Source organism: Gorilla gorilla, chromosome 5, assembly GCF_029281585.2.
Source record: "Gorilla gorilla gorilla isolate KB3781 chromosome 5, NHGRI_mGorGor1-v2.1_pri, whole genome shotgun sequence".
NCBI lineage: Eukaryota > Metazoa > Chordata > Mammalia > Primates > Hominidae > Gorilla > Gorilla gorilla.
The window spans coordinates 184,807,968-184,830,272 of NC_073229.2; the positions used below are offsets into that span (position 1 = coordinate 184,807,968).

The 22,305-nt window shown below is 39.3% G+C and overlaps 1 protein-coding gene across 1 annotated transcript in view; it reads right to left on the minus strand.

Moving 5' to 3' along the window:
- LPA (lipoprotein(a)) overlaps positions 1–22,305 on the minus strand; it is a 277,581-nt gene that overhangs the window by 103,064 nt on the left and 152,212 nt on the right. Inside the window, 1 exon segment of the mRNA XM_063707988.1 lies at positions 6,147–6,306. Within this exon segment, the coding sequence (XP_063564058.1) occupies positions 6,147–6,306 (160 nt within the window).

Below are 22,305 nucleotides of genomic sequence, written 5' to 3' on the forward strand. Positions count from 1 at the left end.
TCAGCTATGGAGGGGTCAGAAAACAATTGAGTAAGTAAGAGGCACAGGCTGGGTGCTGTGGCTCACGCCTGTAATCCCAGCACTTTGGGAAGCCAAGGCGGGTGGATCACGAGGTCAACAGAGCGAGACCATCTTGGCCAACATGGCAAAACCCCATCTCTACTAAAAATACAAAAATTAGCTGGGCGCAGTGGCGCAAATCTGTAGTCCCAGCTACTCATGAAGCTGAGGCAGGAGAATCTCTTGAACCCTGGAGTTGGAGGTTGCAATCAGCCGAGATTGGGCCATTATACTCCCGCCTGGCGACAGAGCGAGACTCTGTTAAAAAAAAAAAAAAGCACAGCCGGTGAGGACCCCGGTGGAGGGGGATCTTGGAGAATGTGCTCCCCTTCGTTCCTCCCAGGAATGTTGCTCCAACCTCTCAGAATCCTCACATTCATGACATGTGGCTGTCTGAGAAAACTTGAAATGTATTATGTACCGTGGGAATGCAACATTGTCTCTGTAGAGACTCTATACATGTGACCCAGTCTCAAGCCCAGATTCCCCATTCCAGCAAGCTGATTCTCCAAGCAGCTGGATATGTTAGCAAGTATAGTATATGAGGGAGGTTTTTGATCTATTTTCAACTGAGGTATATTTTCATGTATAGTCAAATGCACAGATCTTAGATGTAGTTTGATGACTTCTGATGAACATGTACACTTGTGTAACTCACACTTCAATCACGATACAGGACATTTACATCACCCCAGAAAAAAACTTCGTTTTACTGCTCAATCTCTGCTACTCTCTTCCCATGGCCAGAGGCAAATGATATTGGTTTCTTTCACCAGAAATTAGTTTTACCTTTCTGGAACCTTACATCAATAGACTCATACATAATGTTCATTTTTGTTATCTGGCATCTTTCTTTAATGTAATATTTTTGAGCATCTTCCATACTATTTGAGAGTATCAAAAACATGCTCCCTTTTATTGCTGAATAGTATGCCATTGTATGACTAGTTCACAAATTATTTATTCATTTTCTTATTGATTGACATTCAAATTGTCTACAGTTTGGGGTTATAAAAAATAAAGCTGCTATGAATATTCTTGGAGATGTCTTCGTGGACTTATGTTTCCATTTCTGTGGGGTAAATATTCACAAACAGGATTGCAGGTTTGTAGGGTAAAAGTGCATTTATTGAACTTTTGGAGAAACCATCAGACTGATTTCAAAAGTGGTTGTATCATTTTGCACTTTCACCAGCATATGAGAGAGTTGCACATCCTTGCTCTACATCAGTGACATCAGTTACTGTGGTGTCTTCTTAATAATATCCATGTCCATTGGGTGTTTGGTGACATCTCATGATGATTATAACTCTTTATTTTTCATGGCTGAGATATTGGACATTTTTTCAGGTGCTTATTGGCTATGTGTACGTCTATCTATCCCCAAGAAATGCCTATTCAATCTGTTGCCCATTAGTTGTTTGTCCTCTGTTTAGTGAGTGGGAGAAATGTTCCTATATTCTGGACACAAGCCATTTGTCAGATATATGGACAGAGAACATTTTTCTTCTCATGTGTTACTTGCCTATTTATTTTCTTAACAATGACTTTTGGTAAGCATGAGTTTTCATGAAAGCCCACATTATAATTTGTTTTCTTTTATAGTGAGTGTTTACAGACTCCTGCCTCAAAAAAGTTTGCCTTCTCCAAGGTTGTGAAGATTTTATATTTTTTCATGGAACTTTCATATTTCAGGTTCAGTTTTAGCTCTGACACTTAGGTGGAAGAGATATCAAAATAATTTGAGATGAAAAGCAAAAGTCAAGTTCTGCTTTAGTTTTGTATCATAGATATCCAAACGGTTCAGAATGATTTTGTAAAACATTTTTGTCTCCATTGAATTGCTTTGCCATCTATACGGAAAATCCATTTACCATATATGTATGTGGGTCTGGTGGTGGACCATCCCTTTTTAGGTTTGCATACTTTTTTGGCCAATAACACATATCCTTTTTTTTTTTTTTTGAGACTGTCTCATTCCGTCATCCAGGCTGGAATGCAGAGGCATGATCAATGCTCACTCATGGCTAGACCTCCTGAGTCAAGCAATCCTCTCACCTCAGCATTCCGAGTAGCTGAAACTACATGTGCAAGTCATCACATCCATCTAATTGTTTATTTTTTGTAGAGAGAGGGTCTCACTCTGTTGCTAAGGCTGGTCTTGAACATCTGGGCTCAAGCCATCCTCCAGACTCAGCCTCCCAAAATGTTGGGGTAACAGGCATGAGCCAAGGGGCCAGGCCAATACTACATGTCTTGATTCCTGTACTTTTATAAGTCTTTATATTAAGGTATATAAGTCCTCCAATTTTTTTTTTCAAAAAAGTACTGTTGCAATAGTGCTTGGGTGTGGGTTTCATCCAAAGATCAATTTCACGAGAACTGATATGGAGTCTTTTAATCTATAAGCATGGTGTATATTTAGATCTTTTAATTCTTTCCTCAACATTGTTTTCTAGTGCAAGGTGTATAGTCCTTGAGCATAGTGTGTGAAATTTATCACTAAATATTTTTTGGTTTTGATACTATTGTCAGTGATATTGCTTTAAAACTTTAATTTTCCAAAGGATCATAGAATGTATACAGAAAAAGTTTTTGCACATCGAGCACGTATATACTTTTGTTTCTTCAATTTGACCACATTCACTTATTAGTCTTTAGGAGTGCCTGCATCCATTAATCACCACTCCAGCTTATTTATGATTCAGGTTTTCATGGTATATATCCTTTTTCATATTTTGGTGTTTAAAGTAGATCTTTACACTTAAAGAGCATTTATTCTAAAAAGAACACACTTAGCTGTGGTTTTTATTCAATTTACAATCTCTGCCTTTTATTTGTAATGCTTAATCCTTTTACATTTAATATACTCATAAGGTAGTTCAGTTTATGTCTACAATAATGCTATGTATTTTCTGATTACACCGTATCTTTTATATTATTTATTCCTCTTTTTCTTCCTTCTTTTGGATAAAAGGACTATTCCTCTTATTATCCATTTCTCTCAGTTTAAATTTTTTTGGTTGTCCTAGGATTTATAATATCCCACTTTAAACTATCACATTCAACCATCTATTAATATTATATAACTTCATGGATAATGCAAAAAACTCATTAACAGTATACTTCCAGTTATCGTCTGCATTATTTGTGCTACTGTTTTTATGAATTTTACTACTACCTATGTTGAAACAACAATATATTCCTATTATTTTAATTAATATCACAAATTGTCCTTTAAATACATTTAAAAATTAGATAAATAAGAGTATTTTATATTGACATTGCCATTTGCCATTTCCAGGGCTCTTCATTACTTAGTATGGATTAAAGTTCCCATCTGGTATTATTTTTCTTCTACCTGAATAACTTTCCTTAACATCTTTTAATACAGAAGCCTGCCTTGGAAACATTCTTTTGTTTTTTTGCTTGTTTCCTCTGGAGGTGGCAGAATATGTATTTACATCACGTTTATTTTAAAGGGTTTTTTTGTTTGTTTGTTTGTTTTGGCTGGACATGTCGTCCTAGGTTGATCTGTTTTTATTTCTCTTTATCACTTTAAAGATGTTATGCCATTGTTTCCAAGGAGAAGGCATCGGTCACTTTCATTACTGTCCCTCTATGTAAATGATATTGTTTTCCTCTGGCTTATAAGATTATCCTTGTTATCTTTGATGTTGGATGATTTATCTATAATGTACCCAAGTAAATCATAGAGTTTTGCTTTTAAAAATACTATTTCTGATTCATTGAGCTTCTTGACTGTGAGTTTATCATTTTCTTCATACGTGTAAAGTCTTCAGCCATCATTGCTTTGAGTATTTTTTTCTGTCCCAATATCTCCTTCCTGTCCTTCTGTGACTTGCTTTACCCATATATTAAATCTTTTGCTATTTTCACTGATATCCTTAAGGTTCTATTTATTTTTTTCAGCCTTTCTCTCTCTCTCTTTCTCTGTGTGTGTGTGTGTGTGTGTGTGTGTGTGTGTGTGTGTATGTGCATGTGTGTGTGTCTTACAGATTGTATGGCTTTCATTGAGTTATCTTCTAGTTCACTTTTTCTTCTGTAATGTATAAACTAATATTAAGGCCATCCAGTGAGTATTTCATTAAGGTTATACTTTTTTGTAGTTCTTTAATTTCCATTTGGTTGTTTTACGCATTTGCTTTTTTTTATATTCTGCATTTGTTTCCCTCATGTTCATGTTTTCTTTAAATCTTTGAACACAATTATCATATATACAGTTTTAATTTCTTTGTCAATTCCATCATTTCTACTATTTCTTGTTCTATTTGTATTGACTGGTTTTTCTCCTAGTTATGGATCACACTAATTGCTTTTTCCTGCCTCATAAATTTTTAAATGATGTCACTCCTTGTGAATGCAACATTACAGAGCACTGTAATCATGTTATTTACCTCCAGTGATGGTTGAGTTTTCTTCTGTCAGGCAGTTAATTTACTTGGAGATCATCTGGGTCCTTTTAGACTTGGTTTTTAAGCTTTACTAGGGTGTTTCTGGGGTAGTCTTTATTCTAAGAAGGCATAAATCCTACTCCTAAAGTATGACTTTTCTGGGGTCTCTACTGAATGCCCGAGATGTTCAATGAGGTGTCTCTCCTCGGGCTGATCAGAACCCTGGTATCCCCCAGTGCTATGTGAGCTCTGGCATCACCATTGAGCTCACTGTTTCCCTGAATTTGTCCTTTCCCCAGTAGTGGTTCTCTGTCCCACTTTGTAGAATTTCTCCCTGTGCATATGCAGTTTATATTAGACTTCCATGCATATTCCTTCATCTCCTTTTCACCACAAATTCTTTCTCATTATTACCTAGCCTAGAAAATCCACATTTTCTTAGCTATCCCAAACTCCAGTCTCTTTCCTCAGTTCAGCAAGACTGCTGTGGTTGGCTTTGGCTCCAATTCCTTGCCCTTCAGTCCAGGAAGGTTCTCCAGGAAGAAAGTCAGAATAGTTACGGAGTTGCGCTCATTCATTTCCTTTTCTAAATTATCTCAGTCCTGTACTGTCTCTTGTCCAACATGTGGAAAGTTTTTTTTTAATATCTTTTATAGTCATTTATGGCAGAAAGCCAGTTTTTGTCAGACCTGGTTTTTTGTCCATGTACCTGCCCATTTTAATCTCCATATCTGTTTACTTCCTAATTCTCATCTACATTCTTGCTTTTGCTCTTCCTGCCCTGGCAACCCATATCCCTTCAGAAAACTGGAGCTTAGAACCCAGTGTGTTCACACAGGTTTATATATATTAATTATATTATATTATATTATATTATATTATATTATATTATATTATATTAAGTTTGTGTGTGTGTGTCTGTGTGTGTGTGTGTATGTGTGTGTTTCCTGCAAATTGTATGGCTATACAGCTTGCAGCTGTGCAGGCTATAGGGTATTTGGTCATCAGTCAGGGACAGACATAAAAACCTTGCATGTTTCCCTAGAACATATATATATATACACATACATATATACACATATATATGTATATATATACACATACATATATACACATATATATGTATATATATATGTATACTAGTCTGTATGAACATATATGTATGAACATATATATGAATACTAACTTATATGAACATATATATGTATATATGTACATACTAGTCTGAATAAACACACCTGGTTATATATATACTCATATACATGTGAATTATTTACTTGTGACCCATGAAAAAAAGGCAAACAACCTTCATTTCAGAGAAGGGAGGTTAGAATGATAGAATTGCATGGGTGAAAGAGTGCATTGATCTTTTACGAGCATTGTAGAATGGCACTCTAAGTATTTGATCATTTGATCTCTTGAGCTTTATATTAAAAAGACTTCATCAGCTCCATGTAGCCTTCTGCTTCCATCAGACTATTAGAAAAGATAGCAAGCCTAAAATACCTATTCTCTCAGACTCTTTGATCAAAAGCAAAGTTGTTTGGACATTGCAACACACATTCAGGGTCTAAGGGAAATTTGTCCTAACAAGTTAGCTTGAAGCAAGGCTCTTCTAGGAGGAACTTAAGTTGGCTGTTGCTCCTCTTATAAGTAACATCAAAGACATACTCATTTGGGTAGTTTTCTGGGGTCCTCTGATGCCGGTGTGGTGTCATGGATGACCAAGATTGACATGTCCTTCCTGTGACAGTGGTGGAGAATGTGCCTCGATAACTCTGTCCATTACCATGGTAGCACTGCTGGACCACAGGGGTTTGCTCAGTTGGTGCTGAAAATAGACAAAATCAAGCTGAGTAACTACTAGTATGCAGAAACATGTGAAGCAATTTATGACACAAACAGGACAGTAGTTTCAGAATTATGACTGTTCTCTTTAGTCAGAAGGACATGCTGAAGCAAAAACAATAGATTAATAGCATTCTAATATTTTAGTACATTCTTAGAAATTTTATATTCAAAACCTGGTGGGAAAAGGACATATCAGTGTGCTTACAATTGGAACAAAGACTCATGTGCAAGCTCTTTTGTATGGCTCTCTACTGGTTGTTCATGAGAACAATGAGGCAGGAAACCAGATGATGATGGATTAGGCTATGCAGGCTGTAGGGTGATTGGCTGTCAGTAGGGGACAGACATGAAAACCCTGCACATTTCCCTAGATGATTGCTCCTGAAAAGCCAAAGCCTTAAGCTTCTGGTGGACGGGGCAGTTCATGGTCCTGCATCTAGTACTTGGAGGCAAAGACCCATTGCTTCTTAGAGAAGGATGGAGGCTAAAATCTTATTCCCTTACAGTAGAGACAAGGAATCCTCTTGTTCCAGCATCCTGCATTGCAACAAAGCAGAAATCTACTACCCTTCCTCTCAACACACACCAAAGATGCACGTTCCATGAGAAGAAGGCACAAGAACACCAAGAAATTCCTGCCTTCCAAGCATAGGTGTGCAGAGCCTACCTAAGACTGAAATAAGCCAGAGAAATAGTGCATTCTGTGGTATTTACTGCCAAATAGCCCCAGGATTAGATGGAATAAATATCATCATATTAGGTTTCTCCAGGATGACAAACTCAGCGGCCACATACCTCAGCAACTGCAATGCTGAAGATTGCAATGAACACTGCCCATTTTAAGAAATGCCTGGAAACACTCACTAGTGTGAAATTTGGCACAAATTTGGCCTGATGTTAGAATTGGAATTTTGTCTGGAACACCGAGATAACCCCTTTCATAACAAAGTGAGTGGTAAGTCAAGTGCCCAGGTGGGTTTGCACCATTCCTGAAGACACCGCCCACGCACGTTGCGCCAAAAATTGCTCCACCAGAGAGAGTGCTGAGGCTTCTTTCCGCCTGCCACACCCTCAAGTTTCTGTGTAGCATGGAAGCCTTCTGCATCAGTCAGATTTTCCATCTCTTTTCATCCCAATGTTCAAATGTGTAGATGTCTGGCCACAGACTTCTTACCTGCTTCAGAATGAGCCTCCATGCTTGGAACTGGAACAACAGTGGGAGTCTCTAGGACACCTGATTCTGTTTCTGAGCATTGTGTCAGATTGCAGTACTCCCACCTCACACACGGATCAGTTGTGTAACACCAGGGTTGTTTCCCAGAATCTGGATTCCTGCAGTAGTTCCCGGTCAGGCCACTGCAAATTCCAAAACAACACAGGTCACAAGAGGCAGGAAAAAATTCAGGGGCACCCAGCGCTGTCTAAACTTTGTTATAACAAAGTGTGAAAAAGTGACGCTGTAATATTTCCATTTTAGGTACAATAATATTCCGAAAAGCAAAAACGGTCCTCAAGTTCTAAAGAACCATGTAAATTTCCAAGATAGATTACAATTTTTATTTTAAAATATCAAAATTGGTCTATGATCCATATAAAAACTGAGATCATACATAAATGTATACAAGAAAAATTCGGAATATCTTCCTCCTTCTGCCAACTGCATTCCTCCAGAATAAATGACATAGATTTTGAAGAGTGCATTTTATATATATTTTTTTTTTTTTGAGATGGAGTCTCGCTCTGTCGCCCAGACTGGAGTGCAGTGGCGCAATCTCGGCTCACTGCAAGCTCTGCCTCCTGGGTTCAAGCCATTCTCCTGCCTCAGCCTCCTGAGTAGCTGGGACTGCAGGCGCCCGCCACCACGCCCGGCTAATTTTTCGTATTTTTAGTAGAGACAGGGTTTCACAGTGTTAGCCAGGATGGTCTCAGTCTCCTGACCTCGTGATCCACCCACCTCGGCCTCCCAAAGTGCTGGGATTACAGGTGTGAGCCACTGCGCCTGGCCTTAGATTTTTTTAATGCACATAAAAATGTATTGGTATCTGTCTCGTTCTCTGTGTCTCTCTCTAGGACTCTGCAGTAACATGTAAATTGTAACTGATATATATTACTTCAGGGAAGAAACAACATCCAACATGATACCATTCCCAGGCCATCCCCTTTATGTACTCACAGTGTAGCTAAAAGGCTCTACTTTTACAGTGAAAAGCAATTATGAAAATAGTATTACTGTAAATAACATACCAGGTAGATCAAGTGTGTCTGGGTTTACAAGACTTGTAAAACCTGCCCTAAAAAACTAGGTCCCAGACAGGATGCCATTTCTCTAGGTTGGGTTCCTGGGCAGGACCACCTCTCCTGCTCTCAGTCCATCCTCTGCTGGCGGCAGCCATTCCGGAACTGAGGGAATGGAGGATGAGATGAAAGAACAGTGGGACCCAAGGCATAAAGGGCGATGGCTGGGTAGACAATGGGATCTGAAGAGGTCGAGTGGCTACAGAGGAGTCAGAAAACAATGGAGTAAAAGGCACAGAAAGCAAAGACCCTGGGGTGGAGGGATCTTAGAGAATGTACTCCCATTCATGCCTCCTAGGAACGTTGACCCAACTTGTCAGAATCCTCAGATTACTAACCTGCAGCTCTCTGAGAAAACTTGAAACGTATTATGTGCCATGGGAAAGTTTAGAGACTCTATGCATGTGACCTAGTCTCCAGCCTAGATCCCCATTTGAGGAAGCTGGTTCTCCAAGCAACTGGATGTGCTAAAAGGCTGAGCGTTTAAAAGAAATTTCTGCTCTTTTTACAGTTGAGGTATACTTTCCCACAGAGTGAGATGCACAGATCTGCAATGTTGTTTGTTTGATGATTTTGGATCAACACCTATACCTGTGGAGCCCAAACTCCCATCACCACACGGAACATTTCTGTGACCCCAGAAACTCTCTTGAGTCCCCCCTACCCAATTAATCTGTGCTACCCCCTTGCCACTGCCAGAGGCAAATACACTGGTTTCTTTCAACAGAAATTAGTTTTTCCTCTTTTGGAGGAAATGTAAATGATCTCATGTAAATGAACTCATACAGAATATACATGGCTTCTTTCCTGAGTATATTTTTGAGCTCCATCCATGCTATTTAAGATAATCAGTGTTGAATAGTATTCACGTGTACCAGTAGGTTGCAAATTATTTTTTCATTTTGTTATTGATGAACATTGAAATTATTTTTACAGTTTGGATTATAATAAATAAAGCTCCTATAAATATTCATATAGAACTCTTTGTGGACTTACTTTTTCATTTCCTTGGGATAAATATTCAGGAATAGAATTGCAGGTTTGTAAGATAGATGCATATTGATGGAACTTTTTAAGAAACCATCTGACTGTTTTTTAATTCATTTTATCATTTTGATCTTCCACCAGCATATGATAAGAGTTTTATAATCTACCTCCACATCAGTGACACCACTTATTATTATTTCCACCCATTTACTTTAAGTTTATGTGAGTCCTTATGTCTTAAATGAGTCTCCTGAAGGCAGCAGATGGTTGGTGAGTTCTTATTCATTCTGCAGTTCTGTATCTTATTATTATTATTATACTTTAAGTTCTGAGATACATGTGTAGAATGTGTGGGTTTGTTACATAGGTATACACGTGTCACGGTGGTTTGCTGCACCCAGCAACCCATCATCTACATTAGGTATTTCTCCTAATCCAATCCCTCCCCTAGCCTCAACTCCCCAACAGGCCCCTGTGTGTGATGTTCCCCTCCCTGTGTCCATGTGTTCTCATTGTTCAACTCACACTTATGAGTGAGAACATATGGTGTTTGGTTTTCTGTTCTTGTGTGAGTTTGCTGAGAATGATGGTTTCCAGCTTCATCCATGTCCCTGCAAAAGACATGAACTCATCCTGTTTTATGGCTGCATAGTATTCCACAGTGTATATGTGCCACATTTTCTTTATCCAGTCTATCATTGATGGGCATTTCAGTTGGTTCCAAGTCTTTGCTATTGTGAATAGTGCTACAATAAACACACATGTGCATGTGTCTTTATTATAGAATGATTTATAATCCTTTGGGTATATACCCAGTAATGGGATTGCTGGGTCAAATGGTACTTCTGGTTCTAGATCCTTGAGGAATCACCACACTGTCTTCCACAATGGTTGAACTAATTTACACTCCCACCAACAGTGTAAATGTGTTCCTGTTTCTCCACACATCCTCTTCAGCATCTGTTGTTTCCTGACTTTTTAATGATCGCCATTCTAATGGGCATGAGATGGTATCTCATTGTGGTTTAGATTTGCATTTCTCTAATTAACAGTGATGATGAGCTTTTTTCATGTTTGTCAGCCACATAAAGGTCTTCCTGTCAGAAGTGTCTGTTCATATCCTTTGCCCACTTTTTGATGGGGTTGTTTGTTTTTCTTTCTTGTACATTTATTTAAGTTGCTTGTACATTCTAAACATTAGCCCTTTGTCAGATGGATAGACCACAAAATATTTCTCCATAGGTTGCTTTTTCACTCTGATGAGAGTTTTTTGCTGTGCAGAAGCTCTTTATTTTAATTAGATCTCATTTGTAAATTTTGGCTTTTGTTGCCATTGGTTTTGCTGTTTTAGTCATGAAGTCTTCTCCCATGCCTATGTCCTGAATGGTATTGCCTATGTTTTCTTCTAGGGTTTGTTTTTTTGTTTTTGTTTTTGTTTTTTTGATGGAGTCTCACTCTGTTGCCCAGGCTGGAGTGCAGTGGCACAATCTTGGCTTGCTGCAAGCTCAGCCTCCTCAGCTCATGCCATTCTCCTGCCTCAGCCTCCCAAGTAGCTGGGACTACAGGTGCCCACCACCACACCCAGCTAATTTTTTGTATTTTTAGTAGAGATGGGCTTTCACTGTGTTAGCCAAGATGGTCTCGATCTCCTGACCTCGTGATCCATCCACCTCGGCCTCCCAAAGTGTCTTCTAGGGTTTTTATGGTTTTAGGTCTTACATTTAATTCTTCAATCTATCTTGAGTTAATTTATGTATAAGGTGTAAGGAAGGGATCCAGTTTCAGTTTTCTGCATATGGCTAGCCAGTTTTCCCAACACCATTTATTAAATAGGGAATCCTTTTCCCATTGCTTATTTTTGTCCATTTGTCAAAGATCCAATAGTTGTAGATGTGTGGTGTTATTTCTGAGGCCTCTGTTCTGTTCTATTGGTCTATATATCTGTTTTGGTACCAGTACCATACCATGCTGTTTTTGTTACTGTAGCCTTGTATATTTTGAAGTCAGGTAGCATGATGCCTCCAGCTTTGTTCTTTTTGCTTAGGTTGTCTTGGATATACAGGCCCTTTTTCGATTCCATATGAAATATAAAGTAGTTTTTTCTAATTATGTGAAGAAATCAATGGTAGCTTGATGGGGATAACATTGAATCTATAAATTACTTTGGGCAGTATGGCAATTTTCACAATATTGATTCTTCCAATCCATTAGCATGGAATGTTGTTCCATTTGTTTGTGTCCTATCTTATTTCCTTGAGCAGTGGTTTGTAGTTCTCCTTGAAGAGGTCTTCACATCCCTTGTAAGTTGGATTCCTAGGTATATTTTATTCTCTTTGTAGCAATTGTGAATGGGAATTCACTCAGGATTTGGCTCTGTGTCTCTTATTGGTGTACAGGAATGCTTGTGATTTTTGCACATTGATTTTGTATCCTGAGACTTTGCTGAAGTTGCTTATCAGCTTAAGGAGATTTTGGGCTGAGATGATAGAGTTTTCTAAATATACAATCATGTCATCTGCAAACAGAAATAATTTGACTCCCTCTCTTCCCACTTGAATACCCTTTATTTCTTTCTCTTGCCTGATTGCCCTGGACAGAATTTCCAATACTATGTTGAATAGGAGTGGTGAGAGAGGGCATCCTTGTCTTGTGCTGGTTTTCAAAGGGAATGCTTCCAGCTTCTGCCCATTCAGTATGATATTGGCTATGCATTTGTCATAAGTAGCTCTTATTATTTTGAGACATGCTCCATCAATACCTAGTTTATTAAGAGTTTTTAGCATGATTGGGTATTGAATTTTATCAAAGGCCTTTTCTGCATCTGTTGTGATAATCATATGGTTTTAGTCATTGGTTCTGTTTATGTGATGGATTATGTTTATTGATTTGAATATGTTGAACCAGCCTTGCATCCCAGGGATGAAGCCAACTTGATCATGGTGGATAAGCTTTTTGGTGTGCTGCTGGATTCAGTTTGCCAGTATTTTATTGAGGATTTTCACATTGATGTTCATCAGGGATGTTGGCCTGAAATTTTCTTTTTTTTTTTTTTCTTTTTTTTTTATTATACTTTAAGTTTTAGGGTACATGTGCACATTGTGCAGGTTAGTTACATATGTATACATGTGCCATTCTGGTGCGCTGCACCCACTTACTCGTCATCTAGCATTAGGTATATCTCCCAATGCTATCCCTCCCCCCTCCCCCCACCCCACAACAGTCCCCAGAGTGTGATATTCCCCTTCCTGTGTCCATGTGATCTCATTGTTCAATTCCCACCTATGAGTGAGAATATGCGGTGTTTGGTTTTTTGTTCTTGCGATAGTTTACTGAGAATGACGGTTTCCAATTTCATCCATGTCCCTACAAAGGACATGAACTCATCATTTTTTATGGCTGCATGGTGTATATGTGCCACATTTTCTTAATCCAGTCTATCATTGTTGGACATTTGGGTTGGTTCCAAGTCTTTGCTATTGTGAATAATGCCGCAATAAACATACGTGTGCATGTGTCTTTATAGCAGCATGATTTATAGCCCTTTGGGTATATACTCAGTAATGGGATGGCTGGGTCAAATGGTATTTCTAGTTCTAGATCCCTGAGGAATCGCCACACTGACTTCCACAATGGTTGAACTAGTTTACAGTCCCACCAACAGTGTAAAAGTGTTCCTATTTCTCCACATCCTCTCCAGCACCTGTTGTTTCCTGACTTTTTAATGATTGCCATTCTAACTGGTGTGAGATGATATCTCATAGTGGTTTTGATTTGCATTTCTCTGATGGCCAGTGATGATGAGCATTTTTTCATGTGTTTTTTGGCTGCATAAATGTCTTCTTTTGAGAAGTGTCTGTTCATGTCCTTCGCCCACTTTTTGATGGGGTTGTTTTTTTCTTGTAAATTTGTTGGAGTTCATTGTAGATTCTGGATATTAGCCCTTTGTCAGATGAGTAGGTTGCGAAAATTTTCTCCCATGTTGTAGGTTGCCTGTTCACTCTGATGGTAGTTTCTTTTGCTGTGCAGAAGCTCTTTAGTTTAATTAGATCCCATTGGTCAATTTTGTCTTTTGTTGCCATTGCTTTTGGTGTTTTGGACATGAAGTCCTTGCCCATGCCTATGTCCTGAATGGTAATGCCTAGGTTTTCTTCTAGGGTTTTTATGGTTTTAGGTCTAACGTTTAAATCTTTAATCCATCTTGAATTGATTTTTGTATAAGGTGTAAGGAAGGGATCCAGTTTCAGCTTTCTCCATATGGCTAGCCAGTTTTCCCAGCACCATTTATTAAATAGGGAATCCTTTCCCCATTGCTTGTTTTTCTCAGGTTTGTCAAAGATCAGATAGTTGTAGGTATGCGGCGTTATTTCTGAGGGCTCTGTTCTGTTCCATTGATCTATATCTCTGTTTTGGTACCAGTACCATGCTGTTTTGGTTACTGTAGCCGTGTAGTATAGTTTGAAGTCAGGTAGCGTGATGCCTCCAGCTTTGTTCTTTTGGCTTAGGATTGACTTGGCAATGCGGGCTCTTTTTTGGTTCCATATGAACTTTAAAGTAGTTTTTTCCAATTCTGTGAAGAAAGTCATTGGTAGCTTGATGGGGATGGCATTGAATCTGTAAATTACCTTGGGCAGTATGGCCATTTTCACGATATTGATTCTTCCTACCCATGAGCATGGAATGTTCTTCCATTTGTTTGTATCCTCTTTTATTTCGTTGAGCAGTGGTTTGTAGTTCTCCTTGAAGAGGTCCTTCACATCCCTTGTAAGTTGGATTCCTAGGTATTTTATTCTCTTTGAAGCAATTGTGAATGGGAGTTCACTCATGATTTGGCTCTCTGTTTGTCTGTTATTGGTGTATAAGAATGCTTGTGATTTTTGTACATTGATTTTGTATCCTGAGACTTTGCTGAAGTTGCTTATCAGCTTAAGGAGATTTTGGGCTGAGACAATGGGGTTTTCTAGATAAACAATCATGTCGTCTGCAAACAGGGACAATTTGACTTCCTCTTTTCCTAATTGAATACCCTTTATTTCCTTCTCCTGCCTGATTGCCCTGGCCAGAACTTCCAACACTATGTTGAATAGGAGCGGTGAGAGAGGGCATCCGAGCTGAGAGAAGAAGGCTTCAGACGATCAAATTACTCTGAGCTACGGGAGGACATTCAAACCAAAGGCAAAGAAGTTGAAAACTTTGAAAAAAATTTAGAAGAATGTATAACTAGAATAACCAATACAGAGAAGTGCTTAAAGGAGCTGATGGAGCTGAAAACCAAGGCTCGAGAACTACATGAAGAATGCAGAAGCCTCAGGAGCTGATGCGATCAACTGGAAGAAAGGGTATCAGCAATGGAAGATGAAATGAATGAAATGAAGCAAGAAGGGAAGTCTAGAGAAAAAAGAATAAAAAGAAATGAGCAAAGCCTCCAAGAAATATGGGACTATGTGAAAAGACCAAATCTACGTCTGATTGGTGTACCTGAAAGTGATGTGGAGAATGGAACCAAGTTGGAAAACACTCTGCAGGATATTATCCAGGAGAACTTCCCCAATCTAGCAAGGCAGGCCAACGTTCAGATTCAGGAAATACAGAGAACGCCACAAAGATACTCCTCGAGAAGAGCAACTCCAAGACACATAATTGTCAGATTCACCAAAGTTGAAATGAAGGAAAAAATGTTAAGGGCAGCCAGAGACAAAGGTCGGGTTACCCTCAAAGGGAAGCCCATCAGACTAACAGCGGATTTCTCGGCAGAAACCCTACAAGCCAGAAGAGAGTGGGGGCCAATATTCAACATTCTTAAAGAAAAGAATTTTCAACCCAGAATTTCATATCCAGCCAAACTAAGCTTCATAAGTGAAGGAGGAATAAAATACTTTACAGACAAGCAAATGCTGAGAGATTTTGTCACCACCAGGCCTGCCCTAAAAGAGCTCCTGAAGGAAGCGCTAAACATGGAAAGGAACAACCGGTACCAGCCGCTGCAAAATCATGCCAAAATGTAAGGACCATCGAGACTAGGAAGAAACTGCATCAACTAATGAGCAAAATCACCAGCTAACATCATAATGACAGGATCAAATTCACACATAACAATATTAACTTTAAATGTAAATGGACTAAATTCTCCAATTAAAAGACACAGACTGGCAAGTTGGATAAAGAGTCAAGACCCATCAGTGTGCTGTATTCAGGAAACCCATCTCACGTGCAGAGACACACATAGGCTCAAAATAAAAGGATGGAGGAAGATCTACCAAGCAAATGGAAAACAAAAAAAGGCAGGGGTTGCAATCCTAGTCTCTGATAAAACAGACTTTAAACCAACAAAGATCAAAAGAGACAAAGAAGGCCATTACATAATGGTAAAGGGATCAATTCAACAAGAGGAGCTAACTATCCTAAATATATATGCACCCAATACAGGAGCACCCAGATTCATAAAGCAAGTCCTGAGTGACCTACAAAGAGACTTAGACTCCCACACATTAATAATGGGAGACTTTAACACCCCACTGTCAACATTAGACAGATCAACGAGACAGAAAGTCAACAAGGATACCCAGGAATTGAACTCAGCTCTGCACCAAGTGGACCTAATAGACATCTACAGAACTCTCCACCCCAAATCAACAGAATATACATTTTTTTCAGCACCACACCACACCTATTCCAAAATTGACCACATACTTGGAAGTAAAGCTCTCCTCAGCAAATGTAAAAGAACAGAAATTATAACAAACTATCTCTCAGACCACAGTGCAATCAAACTAGGACTCAGGATTAAAAATCTCACTCAAAGCCGCTCAACTACATGGAAACTGAACAACCTGCTCCTGAATGACTACTGGGTACATAACGAAATGAAGGCAGAAATAAAGATGTTCTTTGAAACCAACGAGAAAAAAGACACAACATACCAGAATCTCTGGGATGCATTCAAAGCAGTGTGTAGAGGGAAATTTATAGCACTAAATGCCCACAAGAGAAAGCAGGAAAGATCCAAAATTGACACCCTAACATCACAATTAAAAGAACTAGAAAAGCAAGAGCAAACACATTCAAAAGCTAGCAGAAGGCAAGAAATAACTAAAATCAGAGCAGAACTGAAGGAAATAGAGACACAAAAAACCCTTCAAAAAATCAATGAATCCAGGAGCTGGTTTTGTGAAAGGATCAACAAAATTGATAGACCGCTAGCAAGACTAATAAAGAAAAAAAGAGAGAAGAATCAAATAGACACAATAAAAAATGATAAAGGGGATATCACCACCGATCCCACAGAAATACAAACTACCATCAGAGAATACTACAAACACCTCTACGCAAATAAACTAGAAAATCTAGAAGAAATGGATACATTCCTCGACACATACACTCTCCCAAGACTAAACCAGGAAGAAGTTGAATCTCTGAATAGACCAATAACAGGAGCTGAAATTGTGGCAATAATCAATAGTTTACCAACCAAAAAGAGTCCAGGACCAGATGGATTCACAGCCGAATTCTAGCAGAGGTGCAAGGAGGAACTGGTACCATTCCTTCTGAAACTATTCCAATCAATAGAAAAAGAGGGAATCCTCCCTAACTCATTTTATGAGGCCAGCATCATTCTGATACCAAAGCCGGGCAGAGACACAACCAAAAAAGAGAATTTTAGACCAATATCCTTGATGAACATTGATGCAAAAATCCTCAATAAAACACTGGCAAACCGAATCCAGCAGCACATCAAAAAGCTTATTCACCATGTTCAAGTGGGCTTCATCCCTGGGATGCAAGGCTGGTTCAATATACGCAAATCAATAAATGTAATCCAGCATATAAACAGAGCCAAAGACAAAAACCACATGATTATCTCAATAGATGCAGAAAAAGCCTTTGACAAAATTCAACAACCCTTCATGCTAAAAACTCTCAATAATTTAGGTATTGATGGGACGTATTTCAAAATAATAAGAGCTATCTATTACAAACCCACAGCCAATATCATACTGAATGGGCAAAAACTGGAAGCATTCCCTTTGAAATTTTCTTTTCTTCTTGTGTCTCTGCCAGGTTTTGGTATCAGAATGATGCTGGACTCATAAAACGAGTTAGGCAGGAGTCCCTCTTTTTCTGTTGTTTGGAATAGTTTCAGAAGGAATGGTACTAGCTCTTCTTTGTACCTCTGTTAGGGTTTGACTGTTAATCCCTCTGGTCTGGGCTTTTTTTGGTTGGTAGGCTATTAATTACTGCCTCGATTTCAGAACTTGTTATTGGTCTATTCAGGGATTTGACTTCTTCCTGGTTTAGTCTTGGGAGGGTGCATGTGTCCAGGAATTTATCCATTTCTTTTGGATTTTCTATTTCATTTGCATAGAGGTGTTTAAAGTATTCTCTGATGGTAGTTTGTATTTCTGTGGCATCATTGGTGATGTCCCCTTTATTATTCTTTATTGTGTCTATTTGATTCTTCTCTATTTTCTTCTTTATTAGTCTGGCTAGGCTTCTATGTATTTTGTTAATCTTTTCAAAAAACCAGCTCTTGGATTTATTAATTTTTAAAGGGTTTTCGTGTCTTTATCCCCTTCAGTTCTGCTCTGATCTTAGTTATTTCTTGTCTTCTGCTAGCTTTTGTATTTGTTTGCTCTTGCTTCTCTGGTTCTTTTAATTGTGATGTTAGGGTGTTGATTTTAGATCTTTCCTACTTTCTCCTGTGGGCATTTAGTGCTATAAATTTCCCTCTAAACATGGCTTTAGCTGTGTACCAGAGATTCTGGCACATTGTGTCTTTGTTCTCATTGGTTTCTAAGAACGTATCTACTTCTGCCTTAATTTTGTTATTTATCCAGTAGTAATTCAGGAGCAGGTTGTTCAGTTTCCACATAGTTGTGTGGTTTTGAGTGAGTTTATTAATCCTGAGTTCTAGTTTGATTGCACTTTGGTCTGAGAGACTGTTTGTTATGATTTCCATTCTATGGCATTTCCTGAGAAGTGTTTTACTTCCAATTATGTGGTCAATTTTAGAATAAGTGCAATGTGGTGCCAAGAAGAATGTATATTCTGTTGATTTGTGGTGTTGAGTTCTGTAGATGTCTATTAGGTCGGCTTGGTCCAGAGCTGAATTCAAGTCCTGAATATCCTTGTTAATTTTCTGTCACGTCGATCTAATATTGGCTGTGGGGTGTTAAAGTCTCCCACTATTTTTGTGTGGAAGTCTAAGTCTCTTAGTAGATCTCTAAGAACTTGCTTTATTAATCTGGGTGCTCCTGTATTGGGTGCATATATAAGTAGGACAGTCAGATCTTCTTGTTGCATTGATACTTTTGCCATTATGTAATGCCCTCCTTTGTCTCTTTTGATCTTTGATGGTTTAAAGTCTGTTTCATCAAAGACTAAGATTGCAACCGCTGCTTTTTTTTCCTTTCCATTTGCTTGGTAAATATTCCTTCATTTCTTTATTTTGAGCCCATGTATGTCTTTTCACCCTGAGATGGGTCTTCTGAACACAGCAAACCAATGGGTCTTGACTCTTTATTCAATTTCCCAGTCTGTGTCTTTTAATTGGGGCATTTAGCCCATTTACATTTAAGGTTATATTGTTATGTGTGAATTTGATCCTGTCATTATGATGCTAGCTGGCTATTTTTCCCATTAGTTGATGCAGTTTGTTTATAGTGTTGATGGTGTTTACAATTTGGTATGTTTTTGCAGTAGCTGTTACTGGTTTTTCTTTTCCATATTTAGTGTTTTCTTCAGGACCTCTTGTAAGGCAGGCCTGGTGTTGACAAAATTCCTCAGCATTTGCTTGTTTGTAAAGGATTTTACTTCTCCTTTGCTTATAAAGCTTAGTTTGGCTGGATATGAAATTCTAGGTTGAAAATTATTTTCTTTAAGAATGTTGAATATTCTACATCTTTCTTTGGCACTGGATGTTTCCTGCCCTCGAACATCAGACTCCAATTTCTTCAGTTTTGGATTTCAGACTGGCTCTTCTTGCTCCTCAGCCTGCAGACGGCCTATTGTGGGACCTTGTGATCGTGAGAGAGGGGAGGTTTCAAGATGGCCGAATAGGAACAGCTCCAGTCCACAGTTCCCAGCATGAGCAAAGCAGAAGATGGGTGGTTTCTGCATTTCCAGCCGAGGTACTGGGTTCATCTCACCGGGGCTTGTCAGACAGTGGGTGCAGCCCACGGAGTGTGAGCCGAAGCAAGGCAGGGCATCGCCTCACCCAGGAAGTGTAAGGGGTCAGGGAATTCCCTTTCCTAGCCAAGGGAAGCCATGACAGATGTACCTGGAAAATCGGGACACTCCCACCCTAATATTGCACTTTTCCAATGGTCTTAGCAAACGGCACACCAGGAGATTATATCCTGCACTTGGCTCGGAGGGTCCCATGCCCACAAAGCCTTGCTCACTGCTAGTACAGCAGTCTGAGATCGAACTACTAGCCCAGTAGTCTGAGACCGAACTGCAAGGTGGCGGCAGCAAGCCTGGGGGAGGGGCGTCTGCCATTGCTGAGGCTTGAGTAGGTAAACAAAGTGACCAGGAAGCTCAAACTGGGTGGAGCCCACCACAGCTCAAGGATGCCTGCCTGCCTCTGTAGACTTCACCTCTGGGGGCAGGGCATAGCTGAACAAAAGGCAGCAGAAACTTCTGCAGACTTAAACATCCCTGTCTGACAGCTTTGAAGAGAGTAGTGGTTCTCCCAGCAGAGAGTTTGAGATCTGAGAATGGACAGACTGCCTCCTCAAGTGGGTCCCTGACCCCCGAGTAGCCTAATTGGGGGACACCTCCCAGTAGGGGCCAACTGACACCTCATACAGCTGGGTGCCCCTCTGAGATGAAGCTTCCAGAGGAAGGATCCGGCAGCAACATTTGCTGTTCTGTAATATTTGCTGTTCTATAGCCTCCACTGGTGATACCCAGGCAAACAGGGACTGGAGTGGACCTCCAGCAAACTCCAACAGACCTGCAGCTGAGGGTCCTGACTGTTAGAAGGAAAACTAACAAACAGAAAAGACATCCACACCAAAACCCCATCTGTACCTCACCGACATCAAGAACCAAAGGTAGATAAACCACAAAGATGGGGAGAAACCAGAGCAGAAAAGCTGAAAATTCTAAAAATCAGGGTGCCTCTTCTCCTCCGAAGGAAAGCAGCTCCTCACGAGCAACAGAACAAAGCTGGACAGAGAATGATGAGTTGAGAGAAGAAGGCTTCAGACGATCTGTAATAACAAATTTCTCCGAGCTAAAGGAGGATGTTCGAACCCATTTCAAAGAAGCTAAAAACCTTGAAAAAGTTTAGATGAATGGCTAACTAAAATAAACAGCATAGAGAAGACCTTAAATGATCTAATGGAGCCAAAAACCATGGCACGAGAACTACGTGACACATGCACAAGTTTCAGTAGTCGATTCGATCAAGTGGAAGAAATGGTATCAGTGATTAAAGATCAAATGAATGAAATGAAGCGAGAAGAGAAGTTTAGAGAAAAAAAGAGTAAAAAGAAATGAACAAAGCCTCCAATAAATATGGGACTATGTGAAAAGACCAAATCTACATCTGCTTGGTGTACCTGAAAGTGACGAGGAGAATGGAACCAAGTTGGAAAACACTCTTCAGAATATTATCCAGGAGAACTTCCCCAACCTACCAAGGCAGGCCAACATTCAAATTCAGGAAATACAGAGAATGCCACAAAGATACTCCTCGAGAAGAGGAACTCCAAGACACATAATTGTCAGATTCACCAGAAAGGTCGGATTACCCACAAAGGGAAGCCCATCAGACTAACAGCAGATCTCTCAGCAGAAACTCTACAAGCCAGAAGAGAGTGGCAGCCAATATTCAACATTCTTAAAGAAAAGAATTTTCAACTGAGAATATCATATCCAGCCAAACTAAACTTCATAAGTGAAGGAGAAATAAAATCCTTTACAGACAAGCAAATGCTGAGAGATTTTGTCACCACCAGGCCTGCCTTACAAGAGTTCCTGAAGGAAGCACTAAACATGGAAAGAAACAACCGGTATCAGCCATGGCACAAACATGCCAAATTGTAAAAACCATCGATGCTAGGAAGAAACTGCATCAACTAATGAGCAAAATAACCAGCGAACATCATAATGACAGGATCAAATTCACACATAAAAATATTAACCTTAAATGTAAATGGGCTAAATGCTCCAATTAAAAGACACAGACTGGCAAATTGGATAAAGAGTCAAGATCCATCAGTGTGCTGTATTCTGAAGACCCATCTTACATGCAGAGACACACATGGGCTCAAAATAAAGGGATGGAGGAAGATCTACCGAGCAAATGGAAAACAAAAAAAAAGCAGGGGTTGCAATCCTATTCTCTGATAAAACACTTTAAACCAACAAAGATCAAAAGAGACAAAGAAAGCCATTACATAATGGTAAAGGGACTAATTTAACAAGAAGAGCTAACTATCCTAAATATATATGCACCCAATACAGGAGCACCCAGATTCATAAAGCAAGTCCTTGGAGACCTACAAAGAGACTTAAACTCCCACACAATAATAATGGGAGACTTTAACACCCCACTGTCAACATTAGACAGATCAATGAGACAGAAAGTTAACAAGGATATCCAGGAATTGAACTCAGCTCTGCACCAAGCAGACCTAATAGACATCTACAGAACTCTCCACCCCAAATCAACAGAATATACATTCTTCTCAGC